The 21,506-nt window shown below is 46.5% G+C and overlaps 1 protein-coding gene across 11 annotated transcripts in view; it reads left to right on the top strand.

Moving 5' to 3' along the window:
* Cux1 (cut like homeobox 1) overlaps nt 1-21,506 on the top strand; it is a 327,582-nt gene that overhangs the window by 165,378 nt on the left and 140,698 nt on the right. For all 11 annotated transcript variants that reach the window (XM_005080392.4, XM_005080393.4, XM_040731284.1 and 8 more), the window contains 2 exons: nt 1,411-1,458; nt 17,234-17,312. In XM_005080392.4, the coding sequence (XP_005080449.1) occupies nt 1,411-1,458; nt 17,234-17,312 (127 nt within the window). The remainder of the gene's footprint in view (nt 1-1,410; nt 1,459-17,233; nt 17,313-21,506) is intronic.

The raw sequence follows: 21,506 nt of genomic DNA, 5'->3' as shown, positions 1-21,506 counted from the left end.
ATGCAGGTGCAAAGATATACCCAAAAGGATAAATGAATAAAATTGACATTTTTTTATAAGTAGAGCTGTAGTACTTGGGAGATAGGATTCAAGTTTATCCTGGGCTACATAATGAGTTCCTGGCCAGCCTGGGTTACATGAGACCTTGTCTCAAACACCAAACAAAACCCAAGAAGCACAAATCTTTCTCCTATCATCCTTTGTTTTAATCTCCCTCTGCCCTTCACTGTTAGATTTTTGTCCTGTCTTTCTGGAATGGGTGGTGGGTTGAACAGAACAGTGTTTTATTCCCTGTTGCTGCCATCTGCTTATAACAACAGGCATACATCATCCGACACGGCTGGAGGATGGGAACCCAGAACAGGATTTACGAGGTGGACACAGAGGTGCCAGCAAAAGCTGCATTCCTTCCAGAGGCTTTGGGGAGGTCTCGTTCCAGCCTGCGCCAGCTCTGCCAGGCTATGCTTGTCATCTGGCCAGGACCCCACATCTTCCTGTCCTCCCACTCTTGGCTTCTGTGTCTGAGTTCCCTCCTGACTACCTCTCGGAAGGACTCCTGTGTTTCTCTTGGGCACTCTAATGACATTAGTCCCACCTAAGATGGCCCAGGGTTCTCTCACTGACTCATGATTGTTAACATAAGTAGAGCTGCACTGTCACTTTTCTGTGTAAACTCATGTATTCACAGGTCTCAAGATATCTTTGGGGGCCATTAGTCTCCACAGGTAGCAATGTGTGTGTAAAAGGTGTAAAAGAAAGAGAGGGGGAGAGAGAGAGAGAGAGAGAGAGAGAGAGAGAGAGAGAGAGAGAGAGAGAGAGAGAGAGAGAGAGAGAGAGAGAAAGGGCTATGAATGCATCTCATTGGTTTTTTTCATTGGACTTAGTGTAGAAATACAGAAATCATCCAGTGGAGGATCAAAAACTTGATTTCTCCAAAGAAGTAAAGGTTGAATGCAGCCCTTAGGAAAGTGTGGGTAAGGGAGGTGGCTTGTGGATAAAGTGGCTTGCCATATGAACATGAGGACCCAGTTTTGATCCCCAGAACCCACATGAAAGTCAGGTATGTCCGGCCATGTGCTTGAATCCTGGTGCTGGAAGACCTGGAGCCTCACTGGTCAGGCAGCCTAGCTGAGTCAGCTCCAGGCCAGTGAGAGACCCTGCCTCAAAAAACAAGCAGGGAACAAGTGAGGGAGATGCTCGGGCCCTGGCCTCCACGAGGACACATGCACCGGTCACATGAACAAGCACACATCAGGTCTACACTGCTTTGTTCCGTTTTGTCTTAGGACACCGTCTTGCTTTATGATTTCCTGTGGTGGTAACCTGCACAGAGCTTTCATAGGAATCCTAACCATGTTCTTCCTTTTCTCTTTCTTCCCATGACTGTTTCCTGATCTCCTCTCCACTCAGGATTTGCGCAAACAGGTAGCACCACTGCTCAAGAGCTTCCAAGGGGAGGTAAGTAAACTTTCTGTTCACCCTGTACTCAAGCTACCTTCTGTTTTTGTGTTAATTCCCTTTTGTTTGTTGTTTGTTTGAGACAGGGTTTCTCTGGGTAGCTTGAGCCTGTCCTGGCTCTCGCTCTGTAGACCAGGCTGGCCTCGAACTCAGAGATATGCCTGCCTCTGCCTCCCAAGTGCTGGGCTCAAAGTTGTGTACCACCAGCACCCGGCTTAAAGATTTATTTTTATTTCTGTTGGTGTTTTGCCTGCATGTATGTCTGTATGAAGGAGTCAGGTCCCCCTGGAACTTCAGTTACAACAGCTATGAGCGCCATGTGGGTGCTGGGAATTGAACCTGGGTCCTCTTAAAGAACAACCAGTGTTCTTACCTGCTGAACCATCTCTCCAGCCTGTGTTAGTCACTTTTATTACTGTGACAAAACACCTGGCAGAAGCAGCTTAAGGGAGGGAGGGAGGGAGGGAGGGAGGGAGGGAGGGGTGTTGATGCGGCTCACAGTTCATCGTGGTGGGAGGGGTGACAGCAGCGTAAGACTACGTGGTTCCACCCTCACTCGGGAAGCAGACAAATGAATGCTGGTGCAGCTCACTTTCTTCTCTTTATTCGGGCCAGGTGAGAAGCTGTGGACATGGGGCTTAATGTCACTCATGGCTTGAAACCCCTGGAACACCCTTCAACCCTCCACTTTCCCTGAGGTCTCAAGGGACACCTCACTCCCCCCAACAGAAAGGCTGTTCAGATGAAATTAGATCAGCAATACCTTTAGAAGAAGCCAATAAGAACTGTTGCCTTTGATTGAAAAGTTTGAAATTTTATAATCATAACGATTACATGTAATTATTATGGCAAAGTCATCAAATTTAACTCATGTTGAAATTAGATTGATTGATTGCTGTACTTAATTTTCTGTTTCACAAGCCCAGACAATTAATTGGGAGCGGGGAGTTAACCTCGTCGTTCAATCTAACTTGAAGCATGTCTACTCCAACAGTGACTTAAACAATTCCTCACAGCCAGGCCTGGTGGAGCACTCTTGTAATCCACCCAGGAGGATTTTCATCTACCTCTCAGCTCCACAGTGCATTCCGGTTCAGCCTATGCTATATGGCAAGACCTTGTCTACATACAAACAAACATACAGAGGTCAGATCCCCTGGAACTGGAGTGATACATGGGTGTGAGCCACCACGGGGGTACCTAGAATGGAACTCAGGTCCTCTACAAGAGCAACCTGAGCCTTTAATCTTTTTAATCTTCTGACGCTATGATATAGTTCTCCACTTTCATTCTTTTCATTGTCTTAATTTTTTAGTAGTAAAATGGTTTATCAACTGTGTGCTTTTTTGGTGGGGGGATGGAGGGAGAGTTGACATAGAGTTTCTCTGTAGCTTTGGAGCCTGTTCTGGAACTTGCTCTGTAGCCCAGGCTGGCCTCAAACTCACAGAGATCCTCATGCCTCTGCCTTCTGAGTGTTTAAAGGCGTGTGCCACCACCGCCCAGCTTGTGTGTGTGTTTTTTTTTTTTTTTTTTTTTTAAAGAACCAACCTTGAATCCTTGAATGTGTTTCTTTGGGTGCTTTTTTGTCATTTCTGTTTTGTTCTTTGATTTATTTCGAATTATAACTAATTATGTCTACTATTGCCATGTGAACTATACTTTTGTACTTTTTAAAGTTGCTGCTTAACTAAAATTTTCCACACTTTTTTGAACTTTTACCTAAGATTTCCCCCCAGGCTCCACACTAGTGCTGCCTAAGCCAGTAGCTGCCTGGCCCACACCTTCCAGGCCACACCTTTATCAGAGGAGACAAGGAAGTATATTGCTTAGCCAAGGGATCACCAAGGATGAGGCCACCAAAGTCCCACTTGGGAAACCTGTAAACTTCTTGGGCTTACATACAAAGTATAGACAAGAAGCCTGGGTGACCCCAGAGCACCACAACCCCACAGAGTCTCACCCCAAGTGGATAACAATGTCCAACTTCCGCAGTCTTTGTACTCCCGTGACTCCCGAAAACACAAGGCCACGCGGAATTGGAACAGAATTGTATACAGACATCCGGGAAACACAAGAGGGAGTGACCGAGGGTACAATGTTTCCCAAAACTCCTTCTGTGACAGAATACCAGTTTTTGAGCTCAATCTTGAGGGTCACTTGCAAGTTGTTGGGGCTGCTCTGATGTAAATAATGGCAGTGATTCTAGGAGCAAAGCACTGTACAACACAGAATGCACATAGTTCTCTCTAGCAGAGTTCTGTCAGCCATTCATGGGATAGACAGAAAACTCCATTAGAAACTAGAAAAGGAACAAGTCCTAACTTCTCTTCTGAGGCTTCTATAACCTTGATGTCAGAATCAGACAAAAAAAAGTCATTCTTATTTAGTTATAAATTGATAATTAAAAAGCTCCAAGAAGCCGGGTGTTGGTGGCACACGACTTTAATCCCAGCACTCGGGAGGCAGAGGCAGGTGGATCTCTGTGAGTTCGAGGCCAGCCTGGTCTACAAAGTGAGTTCCAGGACAGCCTCCAAAACAATACAGAGAAACCCTGTTGGGGGGGGGGGGGAAGCCCCAAGAAAGGTAACTAGACTTGACATATCCCTAAAATGCTGTTTTACTTAATAGTAGAAGATTAATGTTACTTTATAACATGGCCATATGAATGGAGAACTACCATTTCATTAACTATACAAAAATATTTTGATAAAAATCTCCTCATGAGGGCTAGTTAAAAGCAGCTCTTACAAAGGACTGAGTTAATACCTAGCATCTATGTGACAGGTTGTAACCACCTGTCTTCCAGTTCCAGGGGATCCAGAATTTTCTTCTCCCTACACAAGCACTGGGCATACATGTGGTGTACAGACATAGTCTCAAGCACACATATGCATGGATAAAATAAATACCTTTAATTTTTAAATGATTAAACAAAAACTACTAACAAGCTATAAATAGAAAGAACCCTTTTTAACCTTGCAAAAAATTGCCTATGGACTCCAACACTCATCAAACCTACTTGTGTTAAAAACAACTTCTTTACAACCAAGAACTAGGAATGTGGCTCAGTACTTGTCTAGAGTCCCTGGTGAGGGGCAGAGTGGGGCAGGGTTATGACTCAGTTGGAGCACTTTGATGGGATGTATAACACTCTGGATTTGATCCCCGGCACCAACAAGACAAATAGTAAATAATTAAAGTTAAACCTAACTTGAAGACAAATTCCAAAATTTGAAAATAATAAATCAAAGGATAGCAACCTAAGTTGTTGCATAGTTGGGGTCCATGGCCCAAAGATTGCTGCCACGTTCTGTGACAGCCCTCACAACCCTGAACTTGTAGGAGACAGCATGTGACTTCCCTTAGTGAGAGTTTGGTGTGACTCTGTCTTTTTGTATATTTGTATTATATATTTGCAATATTTGTTTCAGAACAAATAATCATATTTCTGATTACATAGCAAAAACTGTGTGGCTTTTTGTATACTTGGTTTGTTTGGACAGGGTCTCATGTACCTTGAATTCTGTTGCCCCTTTCCTCCGCTTTCCAATGGTAGATGGAACTCTCGCATGCTAGGCAGGTGTCCTCCTCGCTGAGCTCATCCCAGGCTCCAGCGTCAGTTTTCGCTTGCCAGGGCAAGTCAGGTGCTCAGGTAGAGCTATAGAGTTAGACGTGCTGGCCAGGAGGGCAAGGGTGATCACATTCTAGGCCCCATTGAAATTCCTCGTGGGATCAGGCAGGGGAGAAGAAGTGACCCCTTTCCCCGCCCTGTAACAAAAGACAGATGAGTAAGAGGAGGGGTGCACACTTAGTGAACACTTGCCTTCAGAAGCAAAGACCAGAGCTGGCACAGGACGATGAGAGTTCAAGGCCAGCGTATATTATAAATTATTTTAATTTTTTTATATAGGATCACATGTACCCTGTGCTAACTGGCTACATAGCCCTCAATCCTAGCACTTGGGAGGTAGAAACAGGAGGATCAGAAGTCCAAGGCCATCCTTGGGTACAAAGCCAATTTAGGTTTAGATTAGGTACATGGAACCCTGTCATAAAAACTAATTTTTTTAAGGATTAGAGACGTCCAAGAGCCTGGAGAGAGAGAGCTCCAGGAACCTTGAGGACAGAACAGACTGACTAACTCTAGGCACATGACATAGGAACACCTTCTCCGATGTGGCCTTCTGCCCCGGCCCTGAACCAGGGACCTCTTTCTTCTCCAGCCCAGCCTCCTTCTCCACTAGTGAAGCGGACCACTGTGGTTAAGGCGGCAATGGGAATGGTGCATTTTAACGATCTTAGAGGAAAACCCCAAGGCCCGACCAGCACAGGGTCCTCCTGGAGGTTGGCTGGGTGATGGCTCAATTAGAGGCGCGGGACTGTGCTGGGCAAGTAGGCCAGTTCTGTAATTGAAAGCACATTTTCCCCTCCGAAGCTGCAGCTGGTTTAGCTCTGCTCAAGCAGAAAAGGATATAACCTTGCATAACATAGGAAATGAACGGTTGAGAGAGAAGCCAAATTCAATTTTAGTCAGATATGTTGAGGCCGAGTCCATGATCTATGGGAGCCGGGGCCTGAGCAGCTCGCATGTGGAAAGGCGCGCACTCAGCACTCAATTAATCACGGCCGCCCGCCTGGCGCTGCCGCCCCTGTATACAGGGGGCCACTGCGCCCGCGCTCCTCCTCAGCGCTGGAGAGCAGCCAAGCACTCCAGAAGTTAACCTCTTAAAGACCCGGAGCTGCTTTCTGTTGAATAAATGTAATTTTGTGGTCAGAAATAAATGCTTGTGATGTAGCAGGGAGCTTTGAAAACAACAGCGAGCCAAAGCTATTACAAATTGCTCCGTGTTGGGGAAGTCAACAGCACACATCAAAATTCCACGTGTACGGCAAATTGATTTCGGCCCAGAGCTCTGCAGCTATTCAATAAAAGTCCTATTAAACCATTGTGTGTAATGAACAATCCAGAGCAAATCTAATATTTTCAGAGGGTAATTATTTTTAACGTCCTCTCGGTAGCCATCACTAGATTTCTTGGATGTTTACAGTGGGTATCCAAGTGGGGTGTGCTCTACCCAGCTGTCATTTGGCCTCTGAGCTGGGAAACTGCTGTGAATCTGGCTCCCAGCTGCCTAACAGGCACCTGGCAGTCTCCGTATGCCTAAAGTTAAGTGAGGACCAGCCCTGCTCCTCCATGAGGGTGTTCAGGGACTCTGATGTCTCCCAGAGCCAAGCTCATGGAAGATAGTTGAGAAGTTTTGTTGAATCGGCCTGAACTGTTGGAAACAGACAAAAAGAGAGCTTCGAAAGCATGAGTGAGGGGGGTGTAATATTGGTAGTGTTCACAGAGAACCTCAGGTAACAGAGATTGGTGTCCTGAGACAAGAAAGCCAGATCCCGTGTGATCCAGAGACCCGTGTGATCCAGCACCCAGGGGAACCAAGGCAGACTTGGCACGTTGGGACATGTCTGTTTTACTTGATCATGTGGGAATCAGATTCTTTATTACTTGGTGATTCTGACAGCAAAGCAAGGCTCACCCCAGCCCCACCGCTGTTTGATTCATGGTGGATTTGTAATCCTGCCTCACCAAGTCACAACTCTCAAAGTCAGTCTTCTGTCTAGACTTTGAGTTCTCAAAGACAAGGTTTGCATATCCTTTCTTTAAATCAGTGATATCTGTGTGCCAAGCCATACCTGAAGTAGACCTTGATATGCAATGGCAGAAAGATTCATGTAGATACTGTCTTCATAAAGTTTAATGGCAGTGTGGTCCCATGTTACACAGTCCTTGTGCATAGTAGACCCTCATTAAATAAAGAATGCAAGGAAAAGGGAGGGGGAGGGAGTGAGGAAGGGAGGGAGGGATGGTTGTGGTTAGGTGAAGACAGATGGGTGGGTTAGTCGGATGCATTGGTAAATGAGGTAGAGGGATGCTCTTTGGAGTGGACAGATGGGTTTATATGAGTGAGGATGGATGGGTAGATGGTGGGATGAATGAATGGTTGTTGGTAAAGGTAGATGAAGGCCATGGATGGATGGATATGGAAGAGAGTAGATGGACTGATAGATAGATATTGGTGAATAGGGTGGATGGAGGGATGGATGGACAGACGGATAACTGAATGGGTAGGTGGGTTCGGAAGAGTTCATGAAAGAAGTGGTTGGGTGTCTATGACGAGTGGATAAAGGGGAATGAATAAGATGAGTGATAAGCAGAGGGAGGGTTCTAGCTGGGTGGTTAAGAGGTTGGATGGATTACGTGGGTGTGTAGAGAAGGTTCATGAAATGGGATGGATAGATGGGTAACTGAATGGATTGGAATTGGCAAGGGTGCACGGATCAAACAGAAAAATGGTGTTCTATTTTATGTATTATTGTAGAAGGGTTTATCTTACAGCCTGCTGTCTATCATAAAGGGAAGCCAGGACAGGAACTCAAAGGAAGGAACCTGTAGGCAGAAACCATGGAGGAGTGCTGCTTACTATCTTGCTCTCTGTGTCTTTTTCAGCCTGAATTATTGAACCCAGGGCCACCTGTCGAGCGGTGGCAACACCACATTAATCATCAATCAATAACATGCCCCACAGTCTTGTCTCCAAGCCTGTCTTATAGAGGTGTTTTCTCAATTGAGGTTCCTCTTCATAGATGATTCTAGCTTATGTCAAGTTGACAGACAGATGGCTAGGACAGATGGATGGAAAGACGGACATCTACCAGGATGGAAGTTACACGTCTACTGTATACATTAAAAACATCCCCTGTCAGTAAAAAGGCTTTATCTTCTGTCAGCTTCTGCACTTAATGCAGCTCATGGGTATCAGGATAAGAGTACTAGGCCTAAAGTTAGACAGTTTAAGGCCAGTGCCCCTGACTTTGACCTTGGCCAAATCAGCTGACCTCTCAATGCCTCTGCCACCTCAAATGATGAACATGAGTGCTTAATGGAATAGATTTAGATGACAATTAGAAACAGTACTTATAAACCTGGCTTGGTGGCAGCACATGATCCCAGCACCAAGAGGATCAGAAGTCCAAGGACATCCTCAACTACCTAGAGAGTTCCAGGCTGGCCTAGGCTATAAGAAACCATGTTTCAAGGGGAAAGGGGAGGAGAAGGCAGTGTGGGAATAAAGGAAAAAAGGAAAGGAAACAGTATTTGGATATAAGAATAAACTAATACCGCTTCCCTTACAAGCCTAAAATTGCTTGGCTTTATATTTAATTAGTTAAAATTAATACTAGTCACATAGATTTGGTTAAACATGGTCAAATTTCAATGAGTAGCATGCCAGATTCTCTACAGATCTTCCTTTGGTAAAACTACATCTGCATGTTCTTTAGGTTTCCCCAATGTCCCATCAACTCATTCTATGAATGAGACTGACACCAAGGATTAAATGGCCAAAGGTCAGGTTCCCAGAGTGAACTTGATCACAGATCACTTGAAAACATGATAAGCTGCTTGGGGTATGGTGTGACTCAGTGGTAGAGCACCTGCCTAGAATCCCCCAGTGAGGGGCTGGGGTGTGGCTCAGTGGTAGAGCACCTGCCTAGAATCCCCCAGTGAGGGGCTGGGGTGTGGCTCAGTGGTAGAGCACCTGCCTAGAATCCCCCAGTGAGGGGCTGGGGTGTGGCTCAGTGGTAGAGCCCCTGCCTAGAATCTCCCAGTGAGGGGCTGGAGTGTGACTCAGGGGTAGAGCCCCTGCCTAGTATGTGTGAAGTCATGAGTTCAATCCCTAGCACTTCCAAAACTAAAGCCCTTTTTCTGCCATTGGATGATCTCATTATCAAACTAAGTAGCTCATCATGATGTAAATATTTCTTGCTGGCTCTGCTCACCCTTCATTGATCTATATGGTTTTCCTTATGCCAATACCTCAATTTTGGTTAATGTGGTTTTTGGTAATTTGTCAACTGTAAAATGTAAGTCTTCCAACTTTTTCCAGTTTCGAGATATTTTGTGTGTTTGAGGCCCTTGCATTTCCACACAGATTTCATGATTTCATTTTCAGCAATGAAGCCAGTTGGGATTTTGGAGTGCAGTTGACTCGGAAACTCAGCTTTGTGCCTATTGCCATTGTCAGAGTATTAAGTCTTCAGTTCAGCAGAGACCTCCATTTAATGTAGTGTCTTTTTGCAATGTTTCATCGTTTCCGGAGAAAATTTCATACTTTTTAAAGAAATTCTTTTACAATTTCATACATGTTTACAATGTAATTTTCTTCTTCTCCTTCCTCTTTTTCTTTTTCTTTCTTTCTTTTTTTTTTTTTTTTTTGACTTCCTCTTACCATATAACTCTGCCTGGCCTAGAACTCAATGTACAATTCACAGAGATCAGCTTGCCTCTGCCTCCTAGTGCTGGGATTAAAGGCATGTGGCACTATGCCGAGCTTTGCCATGTATCTTGATCATATCTGTCCCAAGTCTGCCCTTCCCACTCTTCCTCAAACCCTCAGTGCCTTCCTTTCCCTCTGAAATGTCCTCGTTTTGCTGTTAATATCCACTGAACCCAATAAGTGCCATCTGAGTGTGCATGGGGCCATGCAGTGGAACCTGGGCAACCTCCCAACTAGCCCTGCCCCAGAGTTACTGAGCTCCCTCCCCCAGAAGCCATCAAGTGCCAATAGCTCTTCAGCTAGGGGCGGAGAGCTATGAGCTCCTCCCCACACATGCTGGAGTGTTGCCTGGCTTGGTCTTATGTGGCAACCATAACTGCTGTGGGTTCCTAAGTAATATCTGGAAGACTCTTCACAGCACACCTCCTCTTGCTCTTGCATTTTTTTCTGACTCCACCTCCCAGAGATGGAGCCTTGGAGGGGCTCATCAGATTGTCTTCTTTGGGGCTAAGCACTCAGCAGTCAGTATTCTCAGCATGCTAACCAGGTGTGAACCTCCGCAGTGGTTGACTGCTGCCTATGCAGAAAGAAGCGTTTCTGACAAGTCTAGGATGGCACCAATCTATGGGTATAAATATAAATATTTATAAATTTAAATATTTAAAAGGCAACAACAGTGGTCGGTAACCCATTAGGGTCTGTGACCTTCCAAGCCATGAGCTTTTGAACAGCTCTACAGTGCCAGCATGAATTCCTTCCTATGGAGCAGGCCTCAAATCTAACCAGAGAACTGCCATGCAATTCTTACACCAGTAGGCACACACTGTGTAGCACATTCGTAGTGTAGCTTGCAGAGAGTCCATCGATGGGTTTTCTCCACCAGGAGTCTGCAGAACATCTTTGACACTTTGATAGCCACCCAGCAGGGAGGAAGCTCTATGTCTTGCAACTAAAACTGGTGTGTCTTCCTCTATAGGGTCATACCGTGTGACTCTGGTGGACAACTAAGAGCAATGGATATAGCCTGTATAGTTTGTTGTGTATAGGGAGGTGTCTCCCCCACCAGCAACTTATAGGGAGATCTTCCATGTCTGGCATTAGCATTGTCTCTCCAGCCCCAGGAGTTGTTGGTTTCTTTGTTTTGTTTTTCGAGCCAGGGTTTCTCTATGTAGCCATAGCTGTCCTGGAACTCACTCTGTAAACTAGACTGGTCTCAAACTTAAAGAGATCCTCCTGTCTCTGCCTCCCCAGTGCTGGAATTAAAGCATGGACCACTACTGCCCAATTGGAATTTTTTTTTTTTTTTTTGTGAGACAAGGTTTCTCTTTGGCTTTGGAGGCTGTCCTGGAACTCACTCTGTAGACCAGGCTGGCCTCGAACTCACAGAGATCCGCCTGTCTCTGCCTCCCCAGTGCTGGGATTAAAGGCGTGCGCCACCAACGCCCAGCCGGAATTGTTTTTCTTAATGTCACTTTCAGATGCTTACTGTTAGTGTTAGAGAGAAGTGACTTTGGTCTGTGCATGGCACTGCACATGTGTAATCCTAGCCTCACTCAGAGGGGTAAAGGCAAGAGGACTGTGAGTTTAGAGAGCAGCTTAGGCTGTATAGTGAGATCTTACCTCAAAATTGCAGAAAAGGAAGGATTTTTGTATATTGTTCTTACATTGTGAAATCTTGCTTAACATTGTGTTTATTGTCTCTTTGACATAGGGTATCATATGTCCTAAGCAAGCCTCTAACTCACTATGTAGCCAAAGGTGACCATACACTTCTGATGCTCTTGCCTCCACCTTCCTAGTGCTAAGATTACAGGCGTCTACTACCATGGCCAGTTTATCAGGTACTAGGGATAGAACCCTGGGTTTGTGCATGCTGGACCACCAACTGTTTTGCTCTCTGAGAATACTTTTACATATCTATCCCCTGGTTTTTCTAAAGTAAAAGTCCTCTGCGAGGTGGGGACTGTGAACCCCCTCACTGTTGTCATGGTGGGAATGAAGGAATGAAGGAACTAGTGAGTGAGGCAGGCAGTCTGATCACATCCTGCCGCTGGTGTTGTGGTCAGTCCTCTGCAGCTTACCTTCCAGTTCTGGTTGAGCTTTTGGGAGACGGCAGGCAGCAATCCTCCAGCCTCACAGCTGATGCTGAAATGGAGTGTCGGTGCTGAGTCAGGGCCCTGCAAACAGCACAGCTAATTACCAGTCTGATTGTCTGCACACCTCTGCTGTGACTCTCACTCTTACCCGTTTCAATATTGATGGCAACATCTTTTTTCAGATTTTTGCTAAAACACACTTTCCTCATCCAAAAATAGACAGGCAACTTGGGCTAGCAAGATGGCTCAGAGAGTAGTGGCACTCACTTGCCAGCAAGCCTAATGACCTGAATTTTATCCCCAGAATCCACATGATGGAGGGAGAGAGCTAACTCCTACACAATATTCCCTGGCCTCTATGTTAAAAAGAAGTTCTTCTGGCTTTTAGAGAAAGAGAGACTTTTTCTCTTGTAGCCCAGACTGGCTTTTATTTCAGCATGTAGACAAGAATGGTCTTGTTCCTTCTGCCTCTACCTCCCAGGTGCTGGGGCAGAGGGGTTGTGCCACGATGCCCAGGACCATGGAAAAGGTTGTTTCTGCCACTGATTGTTATAGATCTTTCATGTACAAAATTGATTTGCTGTCTATATATTATTCTTGGAACTTCAGCTATACTGTCAACTTTGGAATAAAAGAATCATAGCTTCCTAAGGCATCATACAGGAATAAACAGCCTGATAACTCTGGGAACATTATATTACTCTCCTGTTTGAACTAGCGTAACACAGCGTTACAGTCTTCAATACAGACTCGTAGCTGTCAAGTACAGTGGAACAAACTAGACCTCTAGCTTGGTTGGTAGAGTGCTTGCCTCGCACTGGAATCCATTACTGGCACTGCATAAACTGGGTATGGAGTCGCACACTATGAACTTATCACTCCTGTAAAGGAGGCAGGAGGATCAAAGATCCAGTATCAGACAGGCAATGGTGGCACATACCTTTAATCCCAGCGCTCAGGAGGGAGGGAGGCAGATCTCTGTAAGTTCGAGGTCAGCCTGGCCTACAAATCTAGTTCCAGGACAGCTGTGCTACACAGAGGAACCCTGTGTCATAAAAACAAAATAAAACAAAATCCAGTATCATATTTTGGCTACATGTCAAATTCAAGGCCATTCTGGGCTACGTTTATCCATGAGTCAACGTTAGACTAAAGGAAGAAATGTATAGTGGAAGCCTCTGGTCATGTTGCTGGGGGTGGGTTGTCTCATTTGTAGAACAATGCCCAGATGTGTGTGGTGGGAAACTATGTTTTCAGTGACTGTGTCCCAAAAAAACAGGTGCTTTTGCTTATGCCACAAACAGCCCTTTTCACATGAACCGACTTCAGAATGCCATGAAGACAAGTCCCAGACCATCAGCTGTCTCCTGCGGGTGAAACAGTTGCTCACTGCGTGTGAGTTTCCACTCTGAGAAAGAGCAGCAAGGATGTCCTTTCGGGGATCTCCTGGAGGTGGGGAGTCTGGTCTGTAGCCCTGGCTCTCTGGACGGTCTGATCCTCTATGATAGTGGGAGTGGCCTCAATTTATAGGTGGATGTGAGCCCAGCCTCAGGGATCAGTAGAACATTCCAGTGAGGCGCCTTCTAGGCTGAGTGGAAATTGCTCGGTACTCCCAAGAACAGGGAGTGACTGGGTGTGACTGAAGGGGGAGGCGTGGCAGGAGGCGAGCCCCAAACAGAACAGGAAGCTCGTGGAACAGGACAGTTTTTACAGGTGACCAGGCAAGGCCTGTGTGATCTCACGATCCAACCTAGTCTGGTCCTCACGGCCGTCACTGTCTTTCCCTCTTGCTCATTTTGCTGTTACAGGGTGGGAACAGTAGATAGAATTACCACCTCAGGCCCATGAGTACACAAGGAGCCCGAAGGTATAACCTGGGAACCTGATTCCACACTCTGCTAAAGCTCACTCCCAGAGCCGCCGTGCCTGTGTGTCACCACCCGGGGAACATAGTGACACATGAGGATGGGATGGGATCGGGTAAATTCGCTTCACAGACACCTGCAGGCTTGCTCTTCCAGGGAGCAAAGTCAACGTCACTTGGTCCTTCTCTGTGTTGGACAGAGTTAGGTCACTTCCTTGCTCAGCCCTGGCAGGTGGGGTTTGTCACCTCTAGCCCCAGGCAGTTCTGGTCAGTCAGTCAGCCCCAAAGTTCTACCACTTCCTCCCTGGAACTGCTCTTCCCTGGAACTCTGCCAGCCACAGGGAAGTCTGGACTGAAACTAGAGGAAGTGGGCTTGGGCGTGGGTATTCTTCTGTTTTGCCTGGAAATGTGCAAGAAGGCTCAGGTGAAACCCTGGGAACAGAAAGTGCTGAAGTGTGCAGCCCTGGCTGTGAACAGCCACCAAGAGCAGCCACCCAGGAAAGACGAGCTGGGGACAGCAGCCATGGGGAGGAGGCAGAAGAAGGGGAGCACAGAAAGGCTGCCAGAGTTCTCAGAATGCCCTGATTAGTCAAGATTGTTTGGAAGGCTTACCAGGGAACTGGCAGCCTCAGCTAGGAACTCAGCTGTTAGAACTTTCACCAAGCATACGTGAAGTCATGGGTACGACCCCCAGCTCTGAATAAACCGGACATGGAAGCATTCCTGTGGAGGCAAGAGGATCAAGAGGTTCAAGGTCTTCCCCAGCTATATAGTGAATTCAAGAGGAGCCTGAACTACGTGAGACCTTGTCCTGGAAGAAGAGAAAGGAAAAAACATGCCACACCTACTTTCTTCATGGATGGTTTAAACCCACTGCCTACCCTTGTTGTTTTGGGACTGGATTTGAATTTACTGCATTTGTGTTAGAGTCAAAGGAAGGTGCACTTAGAACCACAGACTCGGAGTTGGTGTCCTAGAGCTGCCAGAGTGGCTTAGACACAGAAATGGTTGCCTCACAGTCCTGAGACTAAAGGACAGGGTCAGAGTCTGACCAGGACTGCTTCCTTTTGGAGAACAAGGCAGTGGCAGACGATGTCCCTGGTGTGTAGAAGCAGCACCCCAGCCTCTGGCTTCCTGTGTCTGTCAGGAAAAAACAAAACAAAACAAAATATTCCAGCGTTGTACAAAGAAACACATGAACAAGGTGAAAGTTACCCGGCAAGGCAATTTCTTTTTATAAAAAGTGTGGGTCATGACCAAAACCAAGCTGTAAACTCATGGCACAGGAAAGTTTGCTTAGTTTTTATTCTAAAACAGGTGGTGTTTTTTGTGTCATTTTATTGGTGACAGCATGTCTGTGTCCCCCTCCTTTTTACTGTGCGTGTGTGTGTGTGCGCGCGCGCGCACTGGCTCGATCACTGACTCATGCTTGGGGGAGGGTGTGTTTATATGTGTTGTGTATTGTGCAGTATGTGGAAGCCAGAGGGTAATCCTGAGAGTTGTTTCTTAGACCCCCATCTACCCTTTCCTTTTAAGATTCCCACTTGGTCTCTGGCTGACCTGGTACTCAACAAGCAGGCAAGGCTGGCTAGCCAGTAAGCCCCAGGAATCCTCCTGTCTCCGCCTCTCCAGCACGGGAAATACAAGCCTTCAGCATGGTGCCCCACTTACTTACACGGGTATTTGGGAATCAAACTCAAGTCCTGTGCTTGCAAATTTGCCATCCTAGCCATCTGCCCAGCCCCCAAGTTACCCTTTTATAACGTCCTGTTAGGTTCAGGGATTTTTTTTCTTTATCACCTCAGAACCTGACCATTGCATGGCTGTGAGGGGTTAGGAGTCATTTTTGTTTTACTTTTTCTTTTTTTTTTGCGGGGGGGGGGTCTTTTTCAAGACAGGGTTTCTCTGTTTAACAGCCCTGGCTGTCCTGGAACTCTCCCTGTAGATCAAGCTGGCCTCAAACTCACAGAGATCTGCCTGCCTCTGCCTCCAGAGTGCTGGGATTAAAGGCATGCGTGCTCAACAGGGGTTAGGACTCTTAGGTGGTTCCAGAGATATAATTCACACCCCACATAGTCATGTAAACAACTTCCACAGAGACTAGAGGGGATGCCACTTTAGTAGCCCTTAGTAAGAGCACTTGGGAAATGGTTTCTGGAGCCAGTGTGGGAATCAAGGCACAAAGGCAGCTAGGTGTGTAAGAAGTATTCCATTCTAGGGCAAGCCAATCATGGTGTTGGATGCCTTTCTCAGCACTTGTGGTAGAGGTAGAGTTCAATTTCATTTATAGCTACATTGTAAGTTCGAGGCCAGCATGGACTACAGGGGACCCTGGACAGACAGGAAAGAAAAGGAGTGTTTGCCCTGTGGATTATTTTGGGACACCCCCACACACACACACCAAATTACAATTTTGTTTTATGAAGGGAGAAAGGGTCTGAATTTTAAACAGGTGACTTGAGATGTTGACTTTGGAGTGTGGCCTGTTAGAAGCTGCTGCTGTTTGCAGTGTCTCTGCCTGTCCTGTGTTAGATCTCCTGAGACCTAGGAGCCTGTGTACCCCACTCCTCAGCATTCACCCTCCTTTCTCAGATTACTCTCAGCCCGTAACAGACTGTTGCCTGACCCAGGCGAGAGGCCCTATAATTAAGACCCATCTTTTGCCTCTTAATAACATGGGGGAGAGAGAGTGATCCTGAGCAAGGCCAGCAGGAAACTGTAATTCCAGGTCCTCTTCCTGAACTGCTATGAATTTAGTGCGTGTGAAGTCTTGCTGCTTCAGGAGCGAAAGCCGGCTGTTGGCTTGGCAGCTGTGTGCTGGAGGTAAATATGAAGCTCCTTGGATGAGTGTCCGGTCTGCTTGGGGTTTCCTAGTTCACCTTTCTGTGATATGTAGACATTGGCTGAGGGAAATGAGCTCAGCTGGGTCAGGTCGTAAGACATACAACAGACATAGAGCCTCCCCCGCTCCCCCAGTGCCTACTGGAAACCCCAGCAATGTCCTTTATTTACCTTGTTCTGTGCCTCATACTGACTCAGCATGCTCCAGGTTTTCCCATTGGAAAATGCCTTTCACTTGTCCTCTGGAATGAGGACAGAAAGATTCAAATGGTCTACCTTTCCCAGCCTCTTCCTGGGTATCTGCTACTGTGGTATATACAGTAGTGTGTACTGTGGTGTTTACAGATGTTATCCTCCTTCGTGTACACGGATGGCCTCTTAGATTCTGACCCCACTTACTCATCCAGAGTCATAGCCAAGGAGTGCCATGTGTGTATATCTGAGCTTTCTTCCTAAGACCTTTGCTGACTGCTCCCGAGTCCCTGACTTGCAATAGCCTTATCCATGAGATCTTAACTTTGGTTCCACACTAGAACATAAGCAAATATGTGCGGTAAGAGGCTGCAGCAGGAGCATTGGGAGTTCTAGGTTACCTCAACGCATTTTGAATTATCTCTTGTCTACTTTCCTTTCAGATTGATGCACTGAGTAAAAGAAGCAAAGAAGCAGAGGCAGCCTTCCTGACTGTGTACAAGAGACTGATTGATGTTCCAGGTAAGTCAGGCCATTGCTAGTCAGTTTTCTCTTCTCTAAAATGGGGAATGACATAGTAGTGGAGAATGCTTTCCCACGGTACACTTTTTATTGCTTTAGTTATTTATCATGCTCTGAGTTCTAAATTCCGACCTTATGATTTTCTGTAAGAGTTTGTACGTGATTATTTTTTCTGAAAACTGTTGCCAAGACCCACAAGAAGGCTTCTGTATTATAAATGGGTTATTTGGTACCCAGAGTACACTGCATGTCCTAGTTTGCTTCTCCGTTGCTGTAGTAGAACTGTGACCAAATCAATTTGGGGCAGGAAACAATTTATTTGACTTATATGTCCTGATCACAGTACATCAGTGAGAGGATTTAGGAGGAGAACCTAGAAACAGGAACCAAAACAGAGACCATGGAGAAAAACTGCCTATTGGCTCATTCTCCATGGCTCGATCTGCCTGCCTTCTTGTACAACCCAGGCCACCTGTCCACGGGTGACACTACTCACAGTGGGCTGGACTCTCCCAAATTCATCACTAATCAAGAAATACCCCATACAGTTGCCCACAGGGGCAAGTTGTCTTCCCGTGGTTACTCTAAGTTGTATCCTGTTGGCAAAAACTAACCAGCACACTGTTCCTCCAGTGTCGCCAATTTGATGGGCACCTCTTAAATTTTCTTTTTTTCCCCTTTATTTTACTTTTCAGTGTTAGGGATTGAACTCCCCAGGACCTTGTACATATTAACAACTTGCTTCTCTGACGTGTAAGGCATCTGAGAATGTTTTCTCTCAACCTTGTGATGTCCACACTGACTCCCAGGGTGCAGGGTTTATAGGAAAAGTACCACCATTTCCATTCCATTCATTCTCCAAGTGTTGTCTTGGTCCCTCCTGCTGCTGCCATCATTACAGGTTTCCACAGGGAAGGGTGTTCCAGACGAGACCTGGGGCCTGTCAAACTGGAGAATTATTGTTTTGTGTACACCAGAGATCTACTTTCATTTAGACCTCAGCTGCCATTCTCAAACTAAACCATATTCTGGGAAGAGTCAAGTTCCTACCAGGATTTCCCCCTAGTGAAGTTTCCCAGCTAAGTAATAATCACTTAACAGGTTATTGAATTCTTTATCTGAAATTATTTTCTGCCTTAGTTTCTCATAGAACACAAGTAGATTTTTTCTCACTAAAGTAATATATAAAGAACTTATATATTTCATGTTTTCATAGTTATCATTTGGGGCTGGAAAATTCTGTTTACTTCTACATTTATTTGTTGTGTGCATGTGCGCATGTGTGTGTACCACAGAGCACGCGTGTCCGTCAGAACAGCTTGTCTGTTCTCCACTTCTATAGGGTGGATCCTGGGATCACACTTGGGTCCCGCAAGCACCTTTATTCACTGAGTCATCTCAAGGGCCCATGCTTGTTTTTTGAGGCTGGGTTGTACTCTTTATCTAAGAGTGTCTTCAAATTCGGCATAGTTCAAGTTGATCTCTAGCTCACCACAATCCTCCCGTCTCAGTTTCCCAATCATTAGAGATAGAGGTGTGTACCACAACGCCAAGCTTGAGCTGTCAGCAGCTCTCAACCTGTGGGTCATGGCCCCTGTGGGGGTAGCATATCAGATGTCCTGAATATCAGATACTTGCATTACAGCTAACAACAGTAACAGAACTAAAGTTATGAAGTAGTAACAAAAATAATGTTATGGTTGGGAGTCACCACAACATGAGGAACTGTGTTAAAGGATCACAGCGTTAGGAAGGTTGAGAACCGCTGAGCTAGAGAATTAAAGCTCACGGCTCACCATGAAGACGGACTAAATAAAATTTCCTGTTTTGGAGTTGAGAATGTAGTTTAGTTGACAGAGTGCCTGTCTGGCCTGCACGAAGCCCTGGGTTTGGGTCCAGACACTGCAGTAAAGACCTGTAACCCCAGCACTGGGCTGGGGGGGGGGGAGTTAGGAAGGTCAGGATTTTTTAAGGTCGCTCTTGTCTGCACATCAAGTTCAGGGCTGCATGGTCTCCGGAAGAGTCTGTCTCAAAGAAGTTTTCTATGTCAAAGAGCATGCCTGCACCCCAGTGAGACCACCGCCCTCAGTGTGCTACACATGCTGTGAGTTACCTAGGGAGCGGGGCTGGGCTGCTCCACCTGGGCCATGCAGTCTGGCGATCGCTTAGATGAGGTAATCCTGAGGCTGAGGCTTCCAGGAAAGGCCTGGTCAATAGCGCCTCATTTATTGACAGCCACCCAGCCAGGCAGGGGTCCAGGAGCCCTCCCTGTCTGTGGGCTTTAGGCTTCAGTCTAGTGGATACAGGACTTGTGGACATGTTGAGTTCTACTCCAGAGAGACAGAATTCATGTTAACAGGAAGCTTGGGGAGACGGACAGGTATGCCGGCTACGTGCCCCTGTGGCTCAGTGCCAGGAGCTCAGGCAGAGCAGTGCTGCCAGCCCCAGGAAGAGCTGGGTCCTGAGGCAGCACCAGCCGCCATGCCACCTGGAGCTGTGCTTCCCTGTTTCTTCTTGCTATTTGTTTGTGGGATCTGCTGAAAGGAAAGTGCTTTATGGCCAATTTTTTTTCTCTTGCTCTGTGCCCACCAACAGGCACACAGAAAGCATGAGCTAGGTAGGCAGTTAACAGAACCCACCAGGGACCCGAATGGTCTTCAGCAGCCACCAAAGTGACAGTTTCATCTCTGTCCAGCTCTCATTCCCCAGTGAAAGCCTGCATGGCCAGCTGTCTCCTGAACTGTCTGCTGGGGTGGCTAATGGCCCTGTTCCCACTCAGGGACACTGTTCTCTCCCTGGGGCCCTGCTTCTTTTGGGTGACACTTTCTCTCACCCATCTGCTCACCCAAGGACCATGTGGTCTCCTAACCCTCCTAGCCATTTACCTGTAGGATATGTCTCTCTCCTGACTCCTACCTCCCTTCTTCGCATTGCAGGTGCCCCAAGCACAGCTCAGTTCACCTCTCCTAGACCTGCAGATTCGTTTATAGAAGGACCCTGCATCCTAAAGTGGTCTACCTTGTCTTGACACTTGCTCCAAGCTCACAGTCTAGGTCTGTGTAGTCCAGGTGGACTTAGGATTCACCATCTTCCTACCTCAGCCTCTTGTGAACCAAACCCCCCCTTCTCTTTTGAGATAGGGTCTCATGTCTCTCAGGGCTACCCTCAAACTTGATATGTAGTTGAGGATAACTTTAAGCTTCTGACCCTCCTACCTCCCCAACCTGAGTGCTGGGATTAAAGGTATATACCAGCATGTCTGGTTGTGAAGTGAGTGCTGGGATTAAAGGTATATACCAGCATGTCTGGTTGTGAAGTGAGTGCTGGGATTAAAGGTATATACCAGCATGTCTGGGTTGTGAAGTGCTGGGATTGAATCCAGGATCCTATGCATGCTAGACAGGCAGTCTCACTGCTATTGTAACTCTGCTCGTACACTGTACTCAAACAATGTGGCCTTGTCCCTAATCATTTCCCAGGCATCTACTCCAGTGTCTGCCGTGTAGTAGAAATTTGGTAAACTTTTGCCCAGAGAATGTACAAATGAGCATCAAATCATTTCTTCAAAGTGCTGTCTGAAGCCAGATGAGTGGTTCTGTAATCCCAGCACTAGGATTGTGGAGGCAGGAGGCTCAGAGTTTAAGCCTCTGTAGCAGTTTCACCATAGGGCATGTGAATTACATGAAACCAAACACAGTATGTTCTCAGGGTTTCCCTGGTCTGTAGCTTTCTTCAGTCAAATTTCTACCTTGCTCCTATGATTGACACCTCCCGTAGGAATGAACTCCCTAAAGTATCAGACAGCATCCACTGCTCCAGAACAGATTGTCTTCCACTGCCATGGAATGGTTTAATAGCTCTCTGAATTTTCATTTAGCTTTTATGTCAGTCTATAAAGATTTTCATGGCTGCAAACACATTGACACAGCCCTTCCATTTGGGGTCCAGGGCATGTGCTTGGCAGGTTTCCTGTCCTATGACTTTGATGCTTGGCATCTGCATTTGGTTGGACAGCTGTCCTGCCTTCATCCCAGCCGGGATCTCCCTAACCCTACGTGTTCACCTGCCTCTGACCCCAGCTGCTTCTTGAACCAGGAGTGGAGGACAAAGGCTGTGCCAGCTTTGACCCTCTTTCACCCCTCACCCCCACCCCTCCCAAACAAAAGTGTGGTGGTACACACCTTCCATGCCAGC

This window comes from Mesocricetus auratus, unplaced genomic scaffold, assembly GCF_017639785.1.
Source record: "Mesocricetus auratus isolate SY011 unplaced genomic scaffold, BCM_Maur_2.0 Super-Scaffold_100025, whole genome shotgun sequence".
Taxonomy (NCBI): domain Eukaryota; kingdom Metazoa; phylum Chordata; class Mammalia; order Rodentia; family Cricetidae; genus Mesocricetus; species Mesocricetus auratus.
The sequence above is the reverse complement of the archived record's forward strand: the minus strand, read 5'-3'. Positions and strand labels throughout refer to the sequence as shown.